The sequence below is a fragment of the Bubalus bubalis genome, chromosome 6 (assembly GCF_019923935.1).
Source record: "Bubalus bubalis isolate 160015118507 breed Murrah chromosome 6, NDDB_SH_1, whole genome shotgun sequence".
Taxonomy (NCBI): Eukaryota; Metazoa; Chordata; class Mammalia; order Artiodactyla; family Bovidae; genus Bubalus; species Bubalus bubalis.
Window position 1 is genome coordinate 95,504,340 of NC_059162.1, and position 19,424 is coordinate 95,523,763.

The 19,424-nt window shown below is 41.2% G+C and overlaps 1 protein-coding gene across 4 annotated transcripts in view; it reads left to right on the forward strand.

Moving 5' to 3' along the window:
- The window catches only part of FAF1 (Fas associated factor 1), a 513,649-nt gene extending 494,456 nt beyond the window's left edge, over positions 1–19,193 (forward strand). For all 4 annotated transcript variants that reach the window (XM_044945026.2, XM_044945027.2, XM_025289476.2 and 1 more), the window contains one exon: positions 18,937–19,193. In XM_044945026.2, the coding sequence (XP_044800961.1) occupies positions 18,937–19,020 (84 nt within the window). In that variant the 3' untranslated portion in view covers positions 19,021–19,193. The remainder of the gene's footprint in view (positions 1–18,936) is intronic.
- Positions 19,194–19,424: the final 231 nt, after the last annotated feature.

Consider the following 19,424-nt stretch of genomic DNA (forward strand, 5'->3'; position numbering starts at 1 on the left):
TCAGAGCCCCCGCAGTTGCTCTTGAGGTTGCAACTACACTTCCTCACCACAGAGGGAGAATTACTTTCTTCAAACTGGCTACTTAAAGAGGGAGTTGTTGGTATTTATTTTTCCTTGCTTGTTGTATAAGCAAATATAAATCAACACTGTAAGGATGATTTATTTAACACTGCTTCTTCTTTTCAGTCACATTTCTGAGGCGCTGTAGCCTAAAACAAGAGCATGCATCGACCTGGAGCCAAACAGACCTGGCCTTGATTCTAGATCAACTTTTCACTAAGTGATCTTAGAGAGAGTGCTTCATCTCTTGATAAAATGGGAGTGACAGTGTCTACTTTAAAGGGTTGTTGTGAGCATTAAGTGAAAGAATAAATGTAACATGTTTAATATATATATAGCATTTAACAGGGTAAGAATCTAATAATGGTAACTGACATGATGTAATGGTAATTATTTCTCACTTCACTCCCACACCCTCTTTCCTATCCTTGGTTTTTCCTTTCTGTTTTGGTTTTAAGAAGACAAGAAATCTTTATCCAATATTAACTGTTTAGAAACTATCAGCTTTTACAGGAAGAATATCTAACAGTCTACCTTGCATGACCAATAACAAAAGGTTAAGTAAGAGGTGTTCAGGTAGAAATATATAGAGTTTAATATCTGCATTCTGTTTTACCAAAACAGCAGATTTCTTTCATAGTTGGAAGCATTCCTGAATTAGTTTATGGTATCTTTCTGAGGGTGAGAGACAGGCTCATTTCCTCATGATGACATTTATATCAGGGTCCTCCAGGGCTGACTCTGTAAACTCACGTCAGGCAGTAGCTGTACTGTCTTATTTGCCTTTGTGACCCCTGTTTCTGACATAGGGCCCACACAGGCCTATCGCAGAGTAGGGGCTCCCTGAACTGTGGGTAGATGGAGTGTAGGTGGATGACACACACTGGGCAGAATGTAATGACAATTATAACATGGCTTTGGTCTAAAAGACCAAGTCTGTAGGGGCGATAAGGCAGGAGATCACCCTAGCAGGCATGGTGCACATACCACCAAGCAAGGCACAGAAGCATACACTGATTTGACTGAACAAAAAAGTCTGTGTCGGGAGTGCACATTGTGGTGAGAGAGGTAACTAAAGCTAAGAAATTAACAATTTTATTCTGTAGGCCATGGGGCTGTTAGCTTTAGAACTGAGAGGTGTAGCCAGGTCTCATAATTTGCAGTAGTTACGTTGTATAAAGTTGTCACAAGCATTAAATACTCAATTGTTGCCCCTAGATGAAGTAGAGGGTTAAATTACTATGAGTCTCTCGTCACAAATTTTCATCAACCAATCAGTATATAACCTTGTCTTATGTGTGTTTCTTTTTAAAGACACCTTATTTGACATATAATGTTGATTAGGTAACATTGAATTTGTGACCAACTCATGCCTAAGCACAGCTTATCTAACACACACACAGTCTCTCCTTCCTACACACAGCCTTCCTACACTTGGGAACACTAGGTAGCACCTCAGCAGTAGGCTTAGCAGCAATTGATTGGGAATTGCTCACAGTTTGCAGTGACTAGATTTTAGGATATGAAGTTGGATGTGGAGAAAAATGAGATGGGAGGTAAAAAATACTGGAGAGTTCTCTTTGCATTAAACAAACACTTGAGTACTTCTTATATAGCATAAGACATTGGGAATACAGTAGTGAATAGCCTAAATCAAGTTTTTACCCTCATGGAACCAATTCTAGTGGAAATTTTAACTAGTTAAAAGTAGATGTTGGCCCTTGTGTAAGGATGCAGAATTTAGGCTTAGAGCTGTCAAATGGCTAACAAATTGGGTTGCTAATAAGTTGCAGAGCAATGGCTCCAGCTAGGTCTTTTGAGGTCCACATTTCTGTCCACATCATGCCACCCTAACCATGCCTGATCTCATCTGATTACATATTTCTGTGTTTTTCCCCTACTGTCTCAAACCTGTTGATTATTTGTATCAGAAAGGATCAGAGTAGTGGGAGCCTGGGAAAGGGAAACCAGGTACTTGTTTTGAAGTACACAAGACAACAGGTTTATGGGAGTTAGAACTAAGATGACAGTGGTGGAGATGAAGAGGAGACAGAATCAGGAAGAAGCACAAATCACTGAGATTTGGTGATTGTCTAACTATGTCAGGATAGGGATGATAGGAAGAAAGAATTGTCAAAGGTGCTTAGAGGTACCATGTGCAGAATCAGAGAAGACTGATGAAGATGCAGGTTCGCTTTAGAATTTGTTAAGTCTGAGGTGCCAGGAGAAAGTCTAGGTGGTGCTTTCTGATGAGGACAAAGAGATTTAAGTTGAGACTGGCTCAATACCAAAACTGGCCCTGGCAGTAACTGGAGTGGATTTGAAGGAGATAAGGGACAGAGAGACAGTATAAGGCAGTAGTTAAAAGATTGCGTTCTGGAGTCCCAAGCTGATTCTCACCTCTGCATTTCCTAGCTTTTTGATCTTTAGCAAATTACTTAACTTCTATGTAGCTCAATTTCCTCATCTATAAGAGAAGGATAATGCTAGTACCTACTTCACAAGGCTTTTGGAAAAATGCAATGAGATGATACTTATAAAGCACTAGCATCAGTATGTAGTAAATGCTCAGTATACTTAAGCCGTTGTAATGAAGTTGATGGCAAGGAGCAGAAAGGATTTTGCTAACCCACAAAAAAATTGAGAGACCAAGTGATACCCTGTAAGAAAACCCATCATTGAATGCTCCTCGCCAGATCAAAAGGGGTACACAAAACAGTTTTTAAAATATATTTGAGGTGATTACAGCCATTTCATGAAAGTTGAATGGGATTCAAACCTTAATAAAATCTGCCCTTGCCCCTTTCTAACTCATTTACAAAGTACTTGGAACAGTAGGGGGTTATAACAATGAATAAAGCCATTTATTTTATGCCACTTGTATGCACAATCAAGTATATTAGTTATCTGAAAGATGCATATCATCTCCATTTTACAGATGAGGACACAGAAGCTTAGAGAGCTTACATTTCTCAAAGTTGCATAGTAAATGTCAATACCAGTATTTGATTGTAAAATCCAGGTTCTTTCCCTATGCCATGCTAAACATAAAATGCAGTGACTGTTAGGATTGTGTGTAGATAGGCTGACGTATTTAAACCTTTCCCAAATTAACTTACTTTGCCCCAGAACTTAATTTTATAAGGTGCTTATAAAGCACTATATCATTCAGTATCCAAAATCAAATAAGTTTTTGAAGGCTGTACATACAATCCAATCTGGCTCCGCCCGGCCATAAATAAAAAATCATTAGTTCTGTGCTCAGTATTCCAGGTGCTTCTGCAGACACGCTTTGTTCACTTAAAGTCTGTATAATAACCCCATTGTAAATACAAACAACTGCAAACGTGTATATGCGCAGATTAACCTTTTCTAGACACTCCTTGTAATTTTCAAAGCCGGTGCTGGAGTTTCACAGTGCAGTAGCTCATGCATCAACATACCAGTTCCCCTGGGCCTCACTGCGGTGCTCGTTACAATTCGGGCTGCAGCCCTAGCCTACCTCACCTGGACCACACCCTGCTTTTTATCCAGAATCTAGCCCTGCAGGCTTCAGGTTTAGTGTCTGTGGCTGAATCCCAAACCTGAAGATTCTTGATATTTCCAAGTTTATTCCACTTTCCTTCCTTGTGTGAACAGGCCTTCCTCATGCATGCATTTTAGGCTGTGAGAACTGTGAAAAATCCTTATTTTATAGATGAGAAAAGCAAGATGCCGAGAAAAATATAATTTAATCAAGGCCTCGAAAAACCAAAGACACCAAAAGCAGAAATGGTTAACCCAAGTTTACATAGTCAGGGAATTAGCGTAAGATATACTGATGCTGAAGCTCAAGCTCCAGTATTTTGGTCATCTGATGCAAACAGCCAACTCATTGAAAAAGTCCCTGATGCTAGGAAAGATTGAGTGCAGAAGGAGAAGAGGGCATCAGTAGATGAGATGGCTGGATGGCTTCACCATTGCAATGGACATGAACTTGATGGTGAGGTCCAGGGAGGCCTGGTGTGCTGCAGTTCATGGGGTCGCAAAGAGTTGGACACAATAACAACAGTATACATTTTTTTAAACAAAAAAAATTTGTACATATGAAATCTGGAATTATTTGGGATTATGTCTGATTCATTTGAATTTTCCCTAGTACAGTGCCTGGCACATACTAGTTTATTGTATCTGAAAGTCAGTAGAATGGTTCATTAGATTGTGGGAAACAGTCATGTGTACTGGAATGAGACAAAGAAGAGAGAGCAATACAGAGTTAATTGACACACTAGGACTGAGTCAGGTGTTTACCGTCCCTGTGCTCCCCTGCCGCCTTCTTCCATACTGTAGCCCTTGACCGTTCTGAATTGCAGTGGGCCGATTTCTTGCGCATCCTGCCTGGATGCTGCATTCCTGTGAACACAGGGTAGTGCTGTGTTCACCGTTCTATCCCAGTGCCCAGCATGATTCTGACTTCATGATAAACACTCAGGAAATATTTGTCTAGTAAATAAATGAGAGAAAATAAAATATTCCTACCCATTCATGCATCTACTGTTTTTGTTTGGTTTTTGTATTTCTCATCTCACCAGGCAGAAACTCATGTGTAATTTATGGTATCCTCATGGTTGAGGAAGGCAAGAGAGGGACCACATTATAGTGGCATTCACCCTCACTTATTCCATTTTCTTCCCTCCACGTTCCTGTACACTTGCTCACTCACTCCCTTCTTCTCCCTCTCCTTTCTTTCTTTCCCTCTCCCTCTCTGGTTTTCTCCTGCTCCCCCTGCATAGTCATGGAAGCAGAACTTCAAAGCGTGGAGTCTCTGGAATTCAAGAAGTCACCCATGTAGTTAAGTTTTTAGTGTTTTTTTTTTTGTTTTTTTTTTTTTTACTTTCCCCCCATGTTTGTTTGTTTTTTCCTAAAGTATAGTTGATTTAGATTGTTGTATTAGTTTCAGGTATACAGCAAAGTGATTCAGACATATAGATATACATATACATATGTTCTTTTTCAGATTCTTTCCACTATAGGTTATTGCAAGATATTGAATGTAATCTCCTGTGCAGTATACTAGGTCCTTCTTATTTATCTATTTTACATATAATAGTATATATCTGTTAGTCCCAAACACCTGATTTATCCGTCCCACACACACCCCTTCCCCTTTGGTAACCGTAAGATTGTTTCCTATATCTGTGAGTCTATTTTTGTTTTGTAAATAAGTTCATTTGTATCATTTTTTTTATATTCTACAACTAAGTGGTATCATATAATATGTGGCTTTAGTATGATAATCTCTGGGTCCATCCGTGTTGCTATAAATGGCACTATTTCATTCTTTTTATGGCCGAGTAGTATTCCACTGTGTATATATACCACACCTTATTTATCTATTCATCTGTCAAATGGACACAAATTGCTTCCATGTCTTGCTGTTGTAAATAGTACCGCTGTGAACGTCGGGATGCATATATCTTTTCAAATTAGAGTTTTCATCTTTTCCAGATATATGCCCAGGAGTGGGATTTCTGAGTCATATGGTAACTCTATTTTTAGCTTTTTAAGGAACCTCCAACAAGAACCTACAATATGTTGCCTACAAGAGACCCATTTTAGGGCAAAGGATGTTCGTGCTAAGTCGTTTCAGTTGTGTCCAACTCTGTGCGACCCTATGGACTGCAGCTTGCCAGGCTTCTCTGTCAATGGGATTCTCCAGGCAAGAATACTGGAGTGGGTTGCCATACCCTCCTCCAGGGGAACTTCCCAGACCAGAGATCAAACCTGCATCTCTTATGTCTCCTACATTGGCAGGCTGGTTCTTTACCACTAGCGCCATACACATAGATTAAAAATGAAGAGATGGAAAAAATATTTCAGGTGTTTTTTAACAGTCAGCCTCTTATTTTGACATCTCCAGTAGGGTAGTCTCAGATGAATAGAATGTAGTGGAAAGGAAACTGAGCTGGGAGCCATGTATCCTGGAACAGAATTTTTACTCTTCCAGCCATTTGTTGTATGATCTCAAGGAAGGTACTTACTAGAGAAGTAAGTTCTGGGTCCTGTTTTCCTCATCTGAAATATGAAGAGATTAAAATAAGTGCTTTCTTAATCTTCTGTCAGCTCTGATACTATGTGATTCTATAATTAAATGACCTGGATATAGATAATACCTACCCTATTGACAACTCTCTTCTGAAAACTAAAACAAAACTAAAACTAAAAACTAAAACATTGGCTTCCCAGTCCTGCTGGCTTTATTTAAGATCATCTTCTCTTACTCCTTTTATATGAGAATGTCTCTGTCCCAGGCAGTTTATGGGGACTTAAGCTTTTATTTACTGTACTTGGCAGTTCCTATAAGCCGGGGCTTTGACAATATTTCACATTTATTTATCTGAGCCAGAGCTTAGGATCAGGTGGCAGTTAAGTCACTTAAGGTTATTCACATGCATTGAAAATGTTGCTTAATAATTCAGAACCAGTTTTCTCTGTTTAGAGTATTAAGATTTTTTAAATCCTTCTAATTATCCAATTCCGACAGCAGTTTAAATAGGCAGGGAAAAATCTGTCCCTTCTGAAAGGGCAACAGATGCAAACTTATTTTCATTCCCTTTGTCTATGCAGCAGGGCTAACTGAGGCAAGGGCCACAGAGAGTCCAGAGCTAGAGGACTTACCTGAGTGACCTTCTGGTGGGATCACTGGCAGGGTCTCCTTGCCATAGGCGTGAGTCTAGGGGAAGAGGTCTAGGGATGTGGCTTCTTTTGATTTTGGATTGGTGGAAACTTTAGTGGGTAGTGGGGAGCCTCCATTCAGTCATTCAGTAGGTCTGTCTGTCAGCCAACAGTTGTTGAATTCACACTGTTTCCAGTAGTCTACTAGGCCCTGGGGATAGAAAGCCAGTAAAACCCTCAGAATATGCCCTCAGAATTCAATATAACTGGAGAGACTGACTCATAGACAATTGCAATATAGCTTAAGAGACAGAACAGACAGATAACTTAGTCTGAGACAGGAGCTGATCCTTTGGGGTAGGTCCTTCAGAAATGGGTTGGTCAAAGTATGCTGCTGCTGCTGCTAAGTTGCTTCAGTCGTGTCCAACTCTGTGTGATCCCATAGATGGCAGCCTACCAGGCTCCCCCGTCTGGTCAAAGTATAGGAGTACTATTTTAACAGAGGACAAGGTTGGCATTACCTGTGCCTATTTTCCAGTTTAAACACTAACCTTGAGTCTGCCAGCAGACCCTTTAAGCCACCTAGTCTGAGAAACCTAAGGGGAAACAAAAGTATTAGTTAAGCAAGTGTGAATTCATCAGGTGCAGGGTAGTGGAATAGGAATATGAAGGAGAGACCTCAGTGAACATATATGGCCCTTTTGTCAACAGGAGCCATGACCCTGTGAATGGGAGAAGACACTCTGTCACTTAGACCTGGTTTCATGAGAGAAGTAGCAGTTAAGCTGAGCTTTGAAGGATGTTTTCAACATGTGAAACTGGGGAGAAAGGATGGTCCACTAGTGGGAACAACATAAACAAAGGTTCAGGGAAGAGAAGCAGAAGCTATAAATGGGGAATAGCAAGCTGCTCTGGTTGCCCAGAGCATAACATCTTTGAAGGGATGGTATTTAGAGATCAAAATAGTAAAGAATGTTGGGGCCAAGCCAGCACCACCCTTTCAAAAAGTTTAGGCCCAGATTCTACTTCTTGATATTTTTTTCAAAAGAAAATAGAATAAATGTCTATTTTGCAACTTACTCCTAAAATATCATTAATAAAGTCTTGCTCTGTATTTTTTAGTATTCCATAATGTCCATTCCCTGGTTTGGTCATTTATTCAACAAGCAGTTATTGAGAGCATATAATATACCAGATTCTTTGCTGGATGTTGGAGATACAGAAGCCGGAAACAGTCCTGCCTTTTAAGTTATTCAGTCTTAAACAGGAAATGTTTGTGTGAAGACAAGCTGTGATGATGCTCATCACAGGCCTGTAAGATGCTGCATCAGATATCAGCGTCAAGCTCAGAGAAGGAAAGGTAACTTGTTCAAGCTCACACAGGTATGCTAAGGTTAGTGGTGAAGTCTGTAGTCACTAAGAGGGTATTCGTTCTGTTCTCTTCTCCTCTACTCTGAGGCCTGACTCACCCTCTGTGGACTTCGGAACTGAAGCGATAGGAAATGAACATGAAGAAAGTTCTGGCCAGGTAAAATGCGTATCTCCAGCCACCTTCAATTGTGTATCTCCACTCTCTTAACATCTTCCCTCCTAAATACTTTTGTTTCTCATCAGAGTACTTTTCCTTAAATCCACGAGTTTGGGAGCTGGTATAAGTTTGGTGCAGTAGAAACACCCACTCTACCAGCCTTCAAAGAAAACACCTGCTCTCTTCATGATTCTTGCCTTCCAGTTTCATAAGCTTTGGGCAGATGAAATGTAATATCAAAATAGCTCAGAGAGAGCCTTGGTAACATTTAAGATATTGAACGTGCTGCATCTGGTAACTAGAAAATTTAATGATCTCCTGCTGTTTTGGTAATTGGATAAGTAAATACATCAGAATAAATCACACCAGCGAGTCTTTTGTATGTCGTTAGGGACTCAACTCTTTTAACTCCTGTTCAAAGCTCCAGCTCTTGAGCTGTGTTGGCGTGCAGAGTTAACGCACACACCAGCGCACATGGCTCTGCTTGAGTATTAAAATGCATTCAAAGTGCTTACATTCTCTCCAGCCAGTCTGCCTGAAGAGTGCTTCTAGTATGCTATTCCAGGCCTCTCTAAAGCCTGAGAGAAAAAATTTTCCAAGAAGTTTAAACATAATATGGCATTTGAGCCCCTTACAGTCTGTCTCCAAACTGTCTTTCCAGCCATTCCTTCCACTATTGGCATGCTATGAGCCTTGCCAGGAAACTTACCCATTTACAAATTGGGGGAAATGAGGTCAAAGCAAAAAGGAACTATCCTGTTGTCGTATGGAATCTTGTAGTTTTAAGTAGGAGGGAGACGGACTCAGATATTTTGTTCAACTCTCTCTCAAGTGACAGGAGAAACCCAGAGAAATGGTCTGTTAGAGCTTATTAGGTATTGAATGATACTGTCATTACAGGTGAGAAATTTGGGTCTTCTGGAGGTCCAGTGACTTGCTCAAGAGCACTCATGCAGAGCGAAGATTCAAAACCCACCGGACCTTTTTCTTACTGCCTCCCTAATTAGCACTTAATCCATGTCTACTAAAGAACAATAGTCAGAGTTTCTATGAGAGTATTTAAGCCGAAGTAGCAGTTCTAAATCTAAACAGTTAACAGGTTTCTCTCCTTTCATTTGTCTTAGTGCGGTGTTGTGGGCTCATCTTTTATCAGAGGCAAACTCTCTGAGCTTCTATTCCAGGAGCTTTTTATGCAAGATCCTGGCTGCCTTCCATGATATGGGCCTCTGAAAGTGAGGCATGTCCCCTCCATCAATGTTTCCCAGACTGTTTCAGATCAGAACATGCATTGCAAATATTTGTGCACCTCACTGGGGGTAATCACACCAGGTGCTCAGGTCAAAGGTGACCCACCCCTCAGGATCCTGGCTGCTTTGAGGAATGAGACCCATTTCCTGGTACATCTATAACCCACACCAGCAAGGCTGAGTGGCTCTGGCTTTCTCTTGCCACACTCCAGAATCCTCATTAATGAATTTGCCTATACCCTGTTTATTAAGCTTTCAGAAACAGTGAGCTTGCAAACCACTCTGTAAAGTAGGACTTCCTTTTAGTTACTTGATATTGTGTCTTCCAGAGCCCAGGAGGGACAGGACTAATCTTGGGCTTCCCAGGGTGAGGAGGCATGCCTCTTCTATATTTTTTATGTTTTTATATTCATTCTGCCAATTTGGATCTTCTTGTGTTTCTAGACTAAAGAGGCTTTCCCCTCCACAACCCACCCCCCACCTCTCCTGATAGAAGTCCCTCTGTTCCCTCTGGGTCTTCCCCACTACCCTTTAATACAGTGACCAGGCCACTCTCGCCTTATGAAATGGACTGCATTCTGCCTATGGAGTATGTGTCTCTCTCAAAAAACCTGCTTTAAACTGAAAAAAAAAAAAAAAGTGCAGTGACCAAAACCACCATCAGGGATAGCAGTGCAAGGAAAGGGTCACATTTTTTTGTTTTGGTGCCTAGGATCTCCCTGACAGTATACCAAATTTGAGGTCATTTTGTTACTGAGAACACTTTAGAATTGGTTTCCTCATTAAACAGCCTGTCTAAAGGCATAGGCTGGGAATGAAGAATCCAGATTTGGTCCCACATCTGCTGAGAGTGCTGAGTAACCTTGGGTAAGTTCTTTCCACTCACTGGGCTTTTCTTTCCCCATCTATTACAGAGATGGACTCCTAAAGGCCCTCCAGCTTTATCAATCAATCACTAGGTCTGTGATAACTGAGGAGCTATGAATGAAATTTGCCCAAGTGCCTGAGTTGGTAATATACTCCGTTGTGGGGAAATTTATGCTTCAGTTACACAAAGGGGATAGTCTTTCCAAGCAAAAGGCAAAGAATAAATAGTGCATTGTATGACTACAGTACTAGAAGTACCTAATGTGGTGGTTAAGAAAACAGACTTTGGAACCAGACCTAGTTTTAAATCCTTGCTCTGTTACTTCCCACCTGTGCAATCTTAGGCAGGTTATATAAACTCTCTGAGCTTCTATTCCTCATTTTAAAGTAGAGGTAATAGTACCTTCCTCATGGGGTTGTGTAGTACTTATAAAGTACTTGGTACAATTAGCACCTAGTAAGCTCCCATAAATGTTAACTGTTGTTATCATTATAATATTATATTAAAAAAAAACAAAACACATAGGGCAGCCTAGACCTTAGTTTTCTCTCCCTTTGTTCTTCCTTTAACTTTTCTTTCTTTCTCTCTTCTTCCCACCTGAAAACATCGATAAGATGTCCTATAGGCATTCCTGTGCTTAGCAGCCACAGAAGACCACCCACCCTCACTTCTAGCACCCCAGTTGTTCTACCACACAACTGGGAAGAATAGCATCTCTCACTCTTTCCTGGAAATCCTCACCCCACTGCCACTCTTTTCTGTGATCCTGTGAGACAGATTGGTCCAGAAACTATACTGGAAGCTGGAATGTAAATAAGCCATAGTGAAGCCCCAGCCCCATAGTGCAACCATTCCAGAATGGAAGTTCTTTTTGCATTACCACCTGCAGCAAATGTAGAGGAGAATTTGCTAGGAGCTACAACTGGTGTTGTGGATAATGTTGATGGTCAGTCCCTTATGTTTGCAAAAGACTTTACAGTTACCAAAGCCTTTTCACACCCTGATCAGCAGAGGACCGGCAGATTGGGTCTTAAGTTCTTCCTCTGATACTTTGTGTGTATAACTGCCCTCTTTAAGGATTCCCAGCTCATCAAAAGGTGTTTAAAGAAAATGGACAATTAGCTGTTAGGACCAAGTTGATAGTAACAAAAGGTAGCTTGTTTTCCTGTGGGGAACAACAAAGTCTGTGCCACAACAGGGACATGAGCCAGGACAGCTGCAGAATGCCTGCTTTCTTTATGGCCAAGAAAAGCCATTTAGTCACATTAGCTGTCCCCTGTTTAGAAGAAGGATCAGAACTTAAAAGGAAGTGAAGTACAGTGCATCAGATACAGGCTAGAAGCTCACAAACCTGGGTGCAAATTCTAGCATTATCTTTCCTACTTACCTGTGTAATCTTGGGCAAGTCCCTTAACCATTTTTGACCTCAGAGAATTCATTATAAATAAGAATAACAGGAGTACTTATCTCATAGGATTGTTGTGGCCATTTAATTAGGTAATATATAGAACAGCTAGTATAGTGCCTGACACTTTGCCAAATAAATGGTAAATTTTTTGATAGTGATGACATTGACAATTATTTTTTAAACTTGTAATATTTAATATGCATATTTTTAATAGAGTAAGTAACAGAACATGTTGGGGGCTTCCAGGTGGCGCTAGTGGTAAAAAACTCGCCTGCCAATGCAGGAAACATAAGAGATGTGAGGTTAATCCCTGGGTTGGGAAGATCTGGAGGAGGAAATGGCAACCCACTCCAGTATTCTTGCCTGGGAAATCCCATGGACAGAGGAGCTTGGTGGGCTGCAGTCCATGGGGTCACAGAGAGTTGGACATGACTGAGCACACATACACAGCTAACAGAATATGTTACTCATAGCTTACCAGAAAGACAAGTTGTTCTTCCAAGTTCAAAGTAAACGCTAATTTTGAACAAAACCAAGGGTAGATGTATTCAGTTTTACTAAATATAATATGGGGATTTACGTATGTGGCCTTTGTACTACCTCATGGAGTAGAAGGAGCTCAGGATTTAGAGTGAGAAGACCTGAGCTCCACCAATTTCTAGCTGTATGACCACGTGCAAGTAATGTCCCTATTTGAACTTTGGCGTTCTCATCTGTGAAAATGAGGATAAATTAGTCCAATCTCTTAGGATAGCTCTAAGGTTTAGACAATATATGTTATGGTAGCTGGAGAGCTTGTTATCACTGAATAATGTTCCATTGTCTGGATATTCCAATCCGTTTACCTATTCACCTACTACAGAACATCTTGGTTGTTTCCAAGTTTTGGCAGTTGTGAATAAAGGTGCTTATTAAACATCTGTGTGCAGATTTTGGTGTGGACCTTAGGTTTTTAGCTTCTTTGGGTAAATACCATGGAGTACCGTTACAGAACTATAGTAAGAATATGATTAATTTGGTAAGAAACCATCAAACTGTCTTCACAGTGGCTCTGCCATTTTGCATTCCCCCAGCAGTAGATGAGTGTCAGCATCTGGTGTTGTCAGTGTTCTGGATTTTGGCCGTTCTAATAGGTGTGTGGTGGTATCTCATGGTTTTCATTTGCATTTCCCTGATGGCATATGCTGTTGGAGAAGCATCTTTTCATGTGTTTATTTGCCATCTGTCAATCTTCTTTACTGAGGTATCTGTAAGGTCCTGGGCCCATTTTTTAACTGAGTTGTTCATTTTCTTATTGTTGAGTTTTAAGAGTTCTTTGTATATTTTGGATAATAGCTCTTTATCAGTTGTGTCTTTTGCAAATATTTTCCCCTGGTCTCTGTCTTGTCTTTTCATTCTCTTGACAGTGTCTTTTGCAAAGTTTTTAATTTTAATGAAGTTTAGCTTATCAATTATTTCTTTCATGAATTGTGTCTTTGGTGTTGTATCCCAAAAGCCATCACCGTACCCAAGGTCATTTAGATTTTCTCCTGTGTTATCTTCTAGGAATTTTATAGATTTGTGTTTTACATTTAAGTTCACAGTCCATTTAAAGTTAATTTTTGTGAAGGCTGTAATGTCTGTGCATCTAGATTCATTTTTTGCTTGCAGATGTTCAGTTTCAAAACCAATTGTTGAACTTAGCATTTTTTTCTAAATGTAAAAATATTAGATCCAGACTTGCCTTTATTCAATTTTAAAATAAAAGCATACCTTAGGAAAGCTAAATAAAACATAAAAGACTAATAATACCAACCCTACCAGATTTTGATTTAATGTTTGTGTAAATATCTTACAGAGTATAAAGTACTGTTCATATATTGCAGTTACTATTATTTTTAGTATTACTCAGCTCCTACTCTCAGGTAGCTCCCAGCCTAGTAGTAGTGTTATATTTCTGCTCAGGCATTTTTTGTTAAGTGAGAAGCAAAATACTGTGACTAGAAAGAACCTCAAATCAGAAGTCAGAAACAGGTAGAGCACTGTATCTGTGCCTTATCAACCATGTGATCTGGGCCATGTCACTTGACCTCTTTGAGCCTCAGGTTGCCCACAGAGAAGTGAAGGGCTTGGACCATTTGGCATTTAAGGAGCTTTCCCACTCTAACATTGTAGGACTCACTCAATATGGCCTAAGGATGAGAAACTGTCATATTGATTCACATTTTTCTCAGCAGCAATGTTATACTTTTTCAGGAAAAAAAAAAAAGCCCAGGGAAATAATAGAAGTACAATATACACGAAAGCTCAAACTGCTGAGAAAAGTGACCTAGAAAAGAATAACTCTCTTTGGCAGAAAGCATGTCTCATTTTTGTTAATATAAACAAAAGCCAGTTTGCTAAAATGTAAACTTAATGAGAATTTTTTTTTTCAGGTTTCTTAAATATAATGAATAAAGTATCAAGAAGGTTGGCTTTCCTTTTCTAACCTAGACAAAGTCAGACCATACTTCTTATCTTAGAATGGCCCCTCCTCCCCCAGAAGGTCCCAAAGGGAGGGTTTCTCTGTTGATTTAGAAAGTCAATAATTCAGTAAAATCCCAAGTAAATGGCAGGACATAAGCTCAGATTGCATTTTTGTATTCGTATTTTATAAACATTTCAGGATTTTTTCCTTGACCCTTGACCTTTTGCCATTCCTAAAGTGAAGATCTTATATCCTAGAAGCTTGGTTAGAAACAACCTCAGGGTCATATCATCCAACTTCTTCTCTCTGTGTGGACTCTACGCTTAGCAGCACCTCTGGCAAAATAGTCCAATAGTTAAACATATGGATTCCAAAGCTAAATTGCCTTGACTCACATTCTGGCTCTGCCCTTAACAACTTTGAGAACTTAAGCAAGTGTTAATATGTTCCATGGCTCAGTTTCCTCATCTGTAAAATAGAAATAACAATTGTGCCTATGTCAGAGGGTTATTATGAAAATTAAATTGTTCTATAAATGTTAAGTGCTTAGAATGTGGCTGGTACAAATTAAATGCTCAATAAATGTTAGCTTTATCATCATGATCTTCTTCTTCCTCAAATAAGCCCCTCTTTGAACACTTCCCTTCCCCTCCCAACCCCTGTATTGTCCCAGGGCAGCCTGTCAACATGTAGACCAGTGGCACTCTGGTTATCCTTAGCTTTGGAGTCAGGCAGACTTGAGTTTTAAACCTTATTCAATATGCAACCTTGGGTAAGATAACCCATGATATCTTCAACTTTAAAATGGTAATAATAATACATACTTTGTTTGGCTGTTTTGAGGACTACTTCAAAAACATTTTATATGAAGTATTTAGCATGGTTCCAGCTACACTGTAGGCACTGAATATGATTAGCCCTTTAAGCACTGAATATGATTAGCCCTTGAACAACCCATGTTGTTCCCTTATAGGTTGAACCCTACACAGGTTCCCTTATAGGCAGATTTTTTTTTCAGTAGCAAATACTACCGGAGTAGGCAATGGCACCCCACTCCAGTACTCTTGCCTGGAAAATCCCATGGATGGAGGAGCCTGGTAGGCCGCAGTCCATGGGGTCACTAAGAGTCAGACGCAACTGAACGACTTCACTTTCACTTTTCACTTTCATGCATTGGAGAAGGAAATGGCAACCCACTCCAGTGTTTTTGCCTGGAGAATCCCAGGGATGGGGGAGCCTGGTGGGCTGTCATCTATGGGGTCGCACAGAGTCGAACACGACTGAAGTGACTTAGCAGCAGCTGTGGCAAATACTACAGTAATATGCCACTCTCAGTTTTATCGTGGATGCAGAACCCACATAAAGAGGAACCACAAATATGGAGGAACTGCATACATGAAGGGACGACTACAAGTTATTATGTGATTTTCCACTGCTTAGAAAGGTGATGCCCCTAACCCCCAGGTTGTTCAAGGATTGACTGGAATTGATAATTGCTACTATGATGATGATGACAAAAGAAAAACAAAAAGACAATTACAGGACAAGAGGGGAATGAAGAAAGATGAAAGAGAAGTAGTGGCCACACCAGCACCTGCTGCTCTATTAAAAAGTATTTTCTGACCAGCTGAGTTCTGCTCCCCTACAATTTCACCTCATCTCTGTTCACTGGAGTTGCAGAGAACACATCTGCTCTGTTTGCCTGGCTTACTTGCCAGCCCTGCAGATGTTCCAAGAGGGCACACAGCCCCTTCCCTGCCCCTACAGCAGCAGGAAGACATACCCCATTTTTCAGATGTGTGTTAGAAAACATGGTTTTTAGATTCCTCCCGAACAGGAGGTCCCTCCAGCACACTCCCTATCCTTCTTGAATGGGGCCCAGAACACTGCAGGATCATTTCACAGTATGGCCACACTCTTGCTGGGGAAAGGCATGGCATCCTGCATCTCGCTAGGTTCCGTACAGTCTCTCTGTCTACTCCAGGCAGATGAGAATGGAAATGAAATTGTCCTTGTTTACTTTAAATTTCTGTCTGAAATGACCTTCAGAGAACAAAATTGCTTGTAATACGGGGCACCAGAAGGAGCAGCCCCAACACAACCACATTTAATGTGAGCAGTCTTTTGGTGGCACAGCCCTGCTGAAGGGATTCTCCAAGTATTGAGACATTGATCAATCAGAGAGAAGGAAGCCCTTCTGCTGAGCAACAAGATGGAAGTAAGAGAGAGAGCCTAGTGCAGGCCTGGGCTCCAGAAGACTTTGGGGAAAGAGCTCCAGCTAAAGTTAGGCAGATCCAGTCCCCACCCAAGGCAGTGCTCCAGCTAGTAATGGCTGCTACCAGCTGAGCACCTACTGGTTCAGTCTCTGTACCAGAGCCTTCATCACCATTATTCCATTTAACTAGCACAACAACCTATAAAAGAGAATTTTACTATTCCCATCTTATAGGTGGGAAAACTGAGACCCTTGGGTTGTATTACTTCTTCAAGGTCATATAAGTAGTAAGTAACAGAGCTAGAGTTTGAATCTGTTACCTCACTGTTTTTAACTACTGTACTGTATAGACAGACCCTCACTAACTATGTGGCCTTAAACAAGTGGCAGCCATGCTGAGCCTCAATTCTGTCATCTCCGTCTTACCTTGCCTAGTTTTTTAGGGATTAAATGAAATAACATATTTAAAGTGCTCAACATGTAGTAGGTGTTCAAGAAATTACAGTTTTCTCCTTCTCAAATCCCAGTTCTCCCACTTAAACTGACTGGGAAAAATCACTCAACTTTTATCAGACACAGTGAAAACTGGGTGTGTTTTCCAGACATCTAACCTTGTATATCGATAATATGGCCTCGAGGCTCCAATCTCCCAGCCTCTTTTGCTTCTTAGCCTAACTTTCTGCTGGTATGCACAGCTCTAGCAGTATTATGATTTTGGTTTCTCCCAGCAAACATCATATTTATGAACCACAAATAACAAAGTAGAAGATGCCGGAAGAGCTCTGGCTTGTTAATTAAGAACAATAGCAGAAGCAGCTGGGCAGAAAATGCCAACGAGTCAGAAGCAGAGGCAGCATAGCTCTGTTTGTTGACAGAAGCTGGCGCAGTGTTGTACGTTAATTGGGGAAGTGGGTAAACATTTGCTTGCAGCTTGCCCCCCCTCCCCACCCCACCCTACCCCCTGTGCATTGGAAGACAGACAGCAGGCTAGGCTCTCCCCACCACCTTGTCTGCCCATCTGCCCAGAGCCCAAGAGATATCAGTAGAGCAGCCTTGGAATGGGTTCCTTGTAAGCAGAGAGGATTCTGGAGGCGGATGTGTCTCCTTAATGACCCTCCTGGGCATACCAGATTTCCATCTGGATACAGTCAAAGATAGTATTCCCTTCTTGAGTTCACCAGCCTGCCTGTGACACTCAGGCCCCCAGGGTGTCCCCTCCCCATCATCTTGGAGAAGACAGCAGAGCCATCTCATTAGGTGTGGCTTGAGTTGAGCAGAGGACAAGATTGCCTGTCTCAGGTGCTGTAGTCTTTGCCCAGGGGCCCAGAGCTCCTGTACACAAATCTGACTGAGCAGACTGCCCAGCCTCCCGTCACACACACTTGGAGCTGTCCGTTATCTGTGTGTCCATCATCCACCCTTATAGTTACTCACATATATGGCAGCCATCACTGAATACCTGCTCTGTGCCAGGCACTGTGCTAATTATGTTTTTCTTCACTTAATCCTCTTATCAGTCCTACAGGGTTGATATTAACTTCAAAGCCACAGAGCTAATAGCTATGCAGTTGTGATTTAAACCAGAATCTTTCTGGAGTCACGGCCCATTGTCCGTATCACTAGACTAGTATTAGTATGTCTCAGCTTTTTAAAATTCATGTTCCCTTTAGGAAAGTTTGAGGTTTTTTTTCTCTCACTCTTGGATTCAGAAAATCTCCACATCACATCCTTGCCGGTGACCAAGGAAGACATAAACATAATATAGGGTTTGATTTGGGGTATGATTAACATACCCCAATGAGCCAAGAAGACTCTGTCTAGCTTTATTCTCTGTACTAGATCATATTATAAAATAATTTTTACTTCTAAAATATAAAGTCATATTATGGCATCAACTCCCTCCTTTTTTGGAACTAAATATCTTCACCAATGCCACCAACAGGGAGACTGATATGCCTCCCTAGGGAGCCTCTCCTCAGTAGGGGAGATGCTCGTCTCTGGGCTCCATGGGGTGGGCACCGTATAGTCTCTGCTGCAGGTGTGTTCAGCAGGAAGATCAGCCCCAAAAGCTTAGCTCTCTCCCACCAAACAGAAAAGGTTCTCCCTGCTGTCCAGAGTTAAACAGGTGCATGTCCTCTGGAATGCCGATCAGTTTTTAACCAGCACCCTTTCCTAAGGCCCTCCTGCTCTGCTGTCCCAGCTGAGCTGTGGGTCCCCACCTGCCCAGGAAGAGATTCCAGCTTCTGAACATACATCCTGAGGTCAAATGCTAGTTCTTCCACTAAACTATGAGACTTGGCCTCTCTGAGCTCTGGTTTCCTTGGTTATAAAATGGGGACAACACCTACCTCACAGGGTTATTTTGAGAATCAGATGAAAATAGTAGGTGTGAAAATGCTCGTGCTGGTACATAGTAGGCTCAGAATCAGAGTTCAGGACAGGACCTGAATGCCGTGAGAGAAAATAGTGCTGCTTCCCGTCTTTTAAGTATATATTTTCTTTCTTTTTAGGTAACCCAGCTGGACCCAAATAAGTCATTATTGGAGGTAAAGTTGTTCCCTCAAGAAACCCTTTTCCTTGAAGCAAAAGAGTGAACATGGCTCAGCGGTGGAACCAGCCATTCCTTGACAAGCCAGAGGCCTGCATCAAGAGGAGGGCTCCTCATCAACCCATTTACACGCTCGTCTCACTCAACTCAATGTCACACTTCTGCCTCTTGCAAGATTGCTGGAAAAAAGTAATAATAAACATAGCTACTTAAAATTTCCCATCCGCGAGTATATGTTCCCAATCCTCATTGTAGAGAATTACAACTCTTCCACCCTGACCCCATCACCTCACCTTTGTTCAATGACTAATGCGCTGTTAAAGTGTGAGTGATCATGAAGTAGGATTTTTACCTCTCCCGTGCCCATCTTCTCCACACACGGTCTGGGACCATTCTGCCTGACCTGTGACACCAGGCTGCTGTGTATTTGATATGTCTCATTGAGCCAGG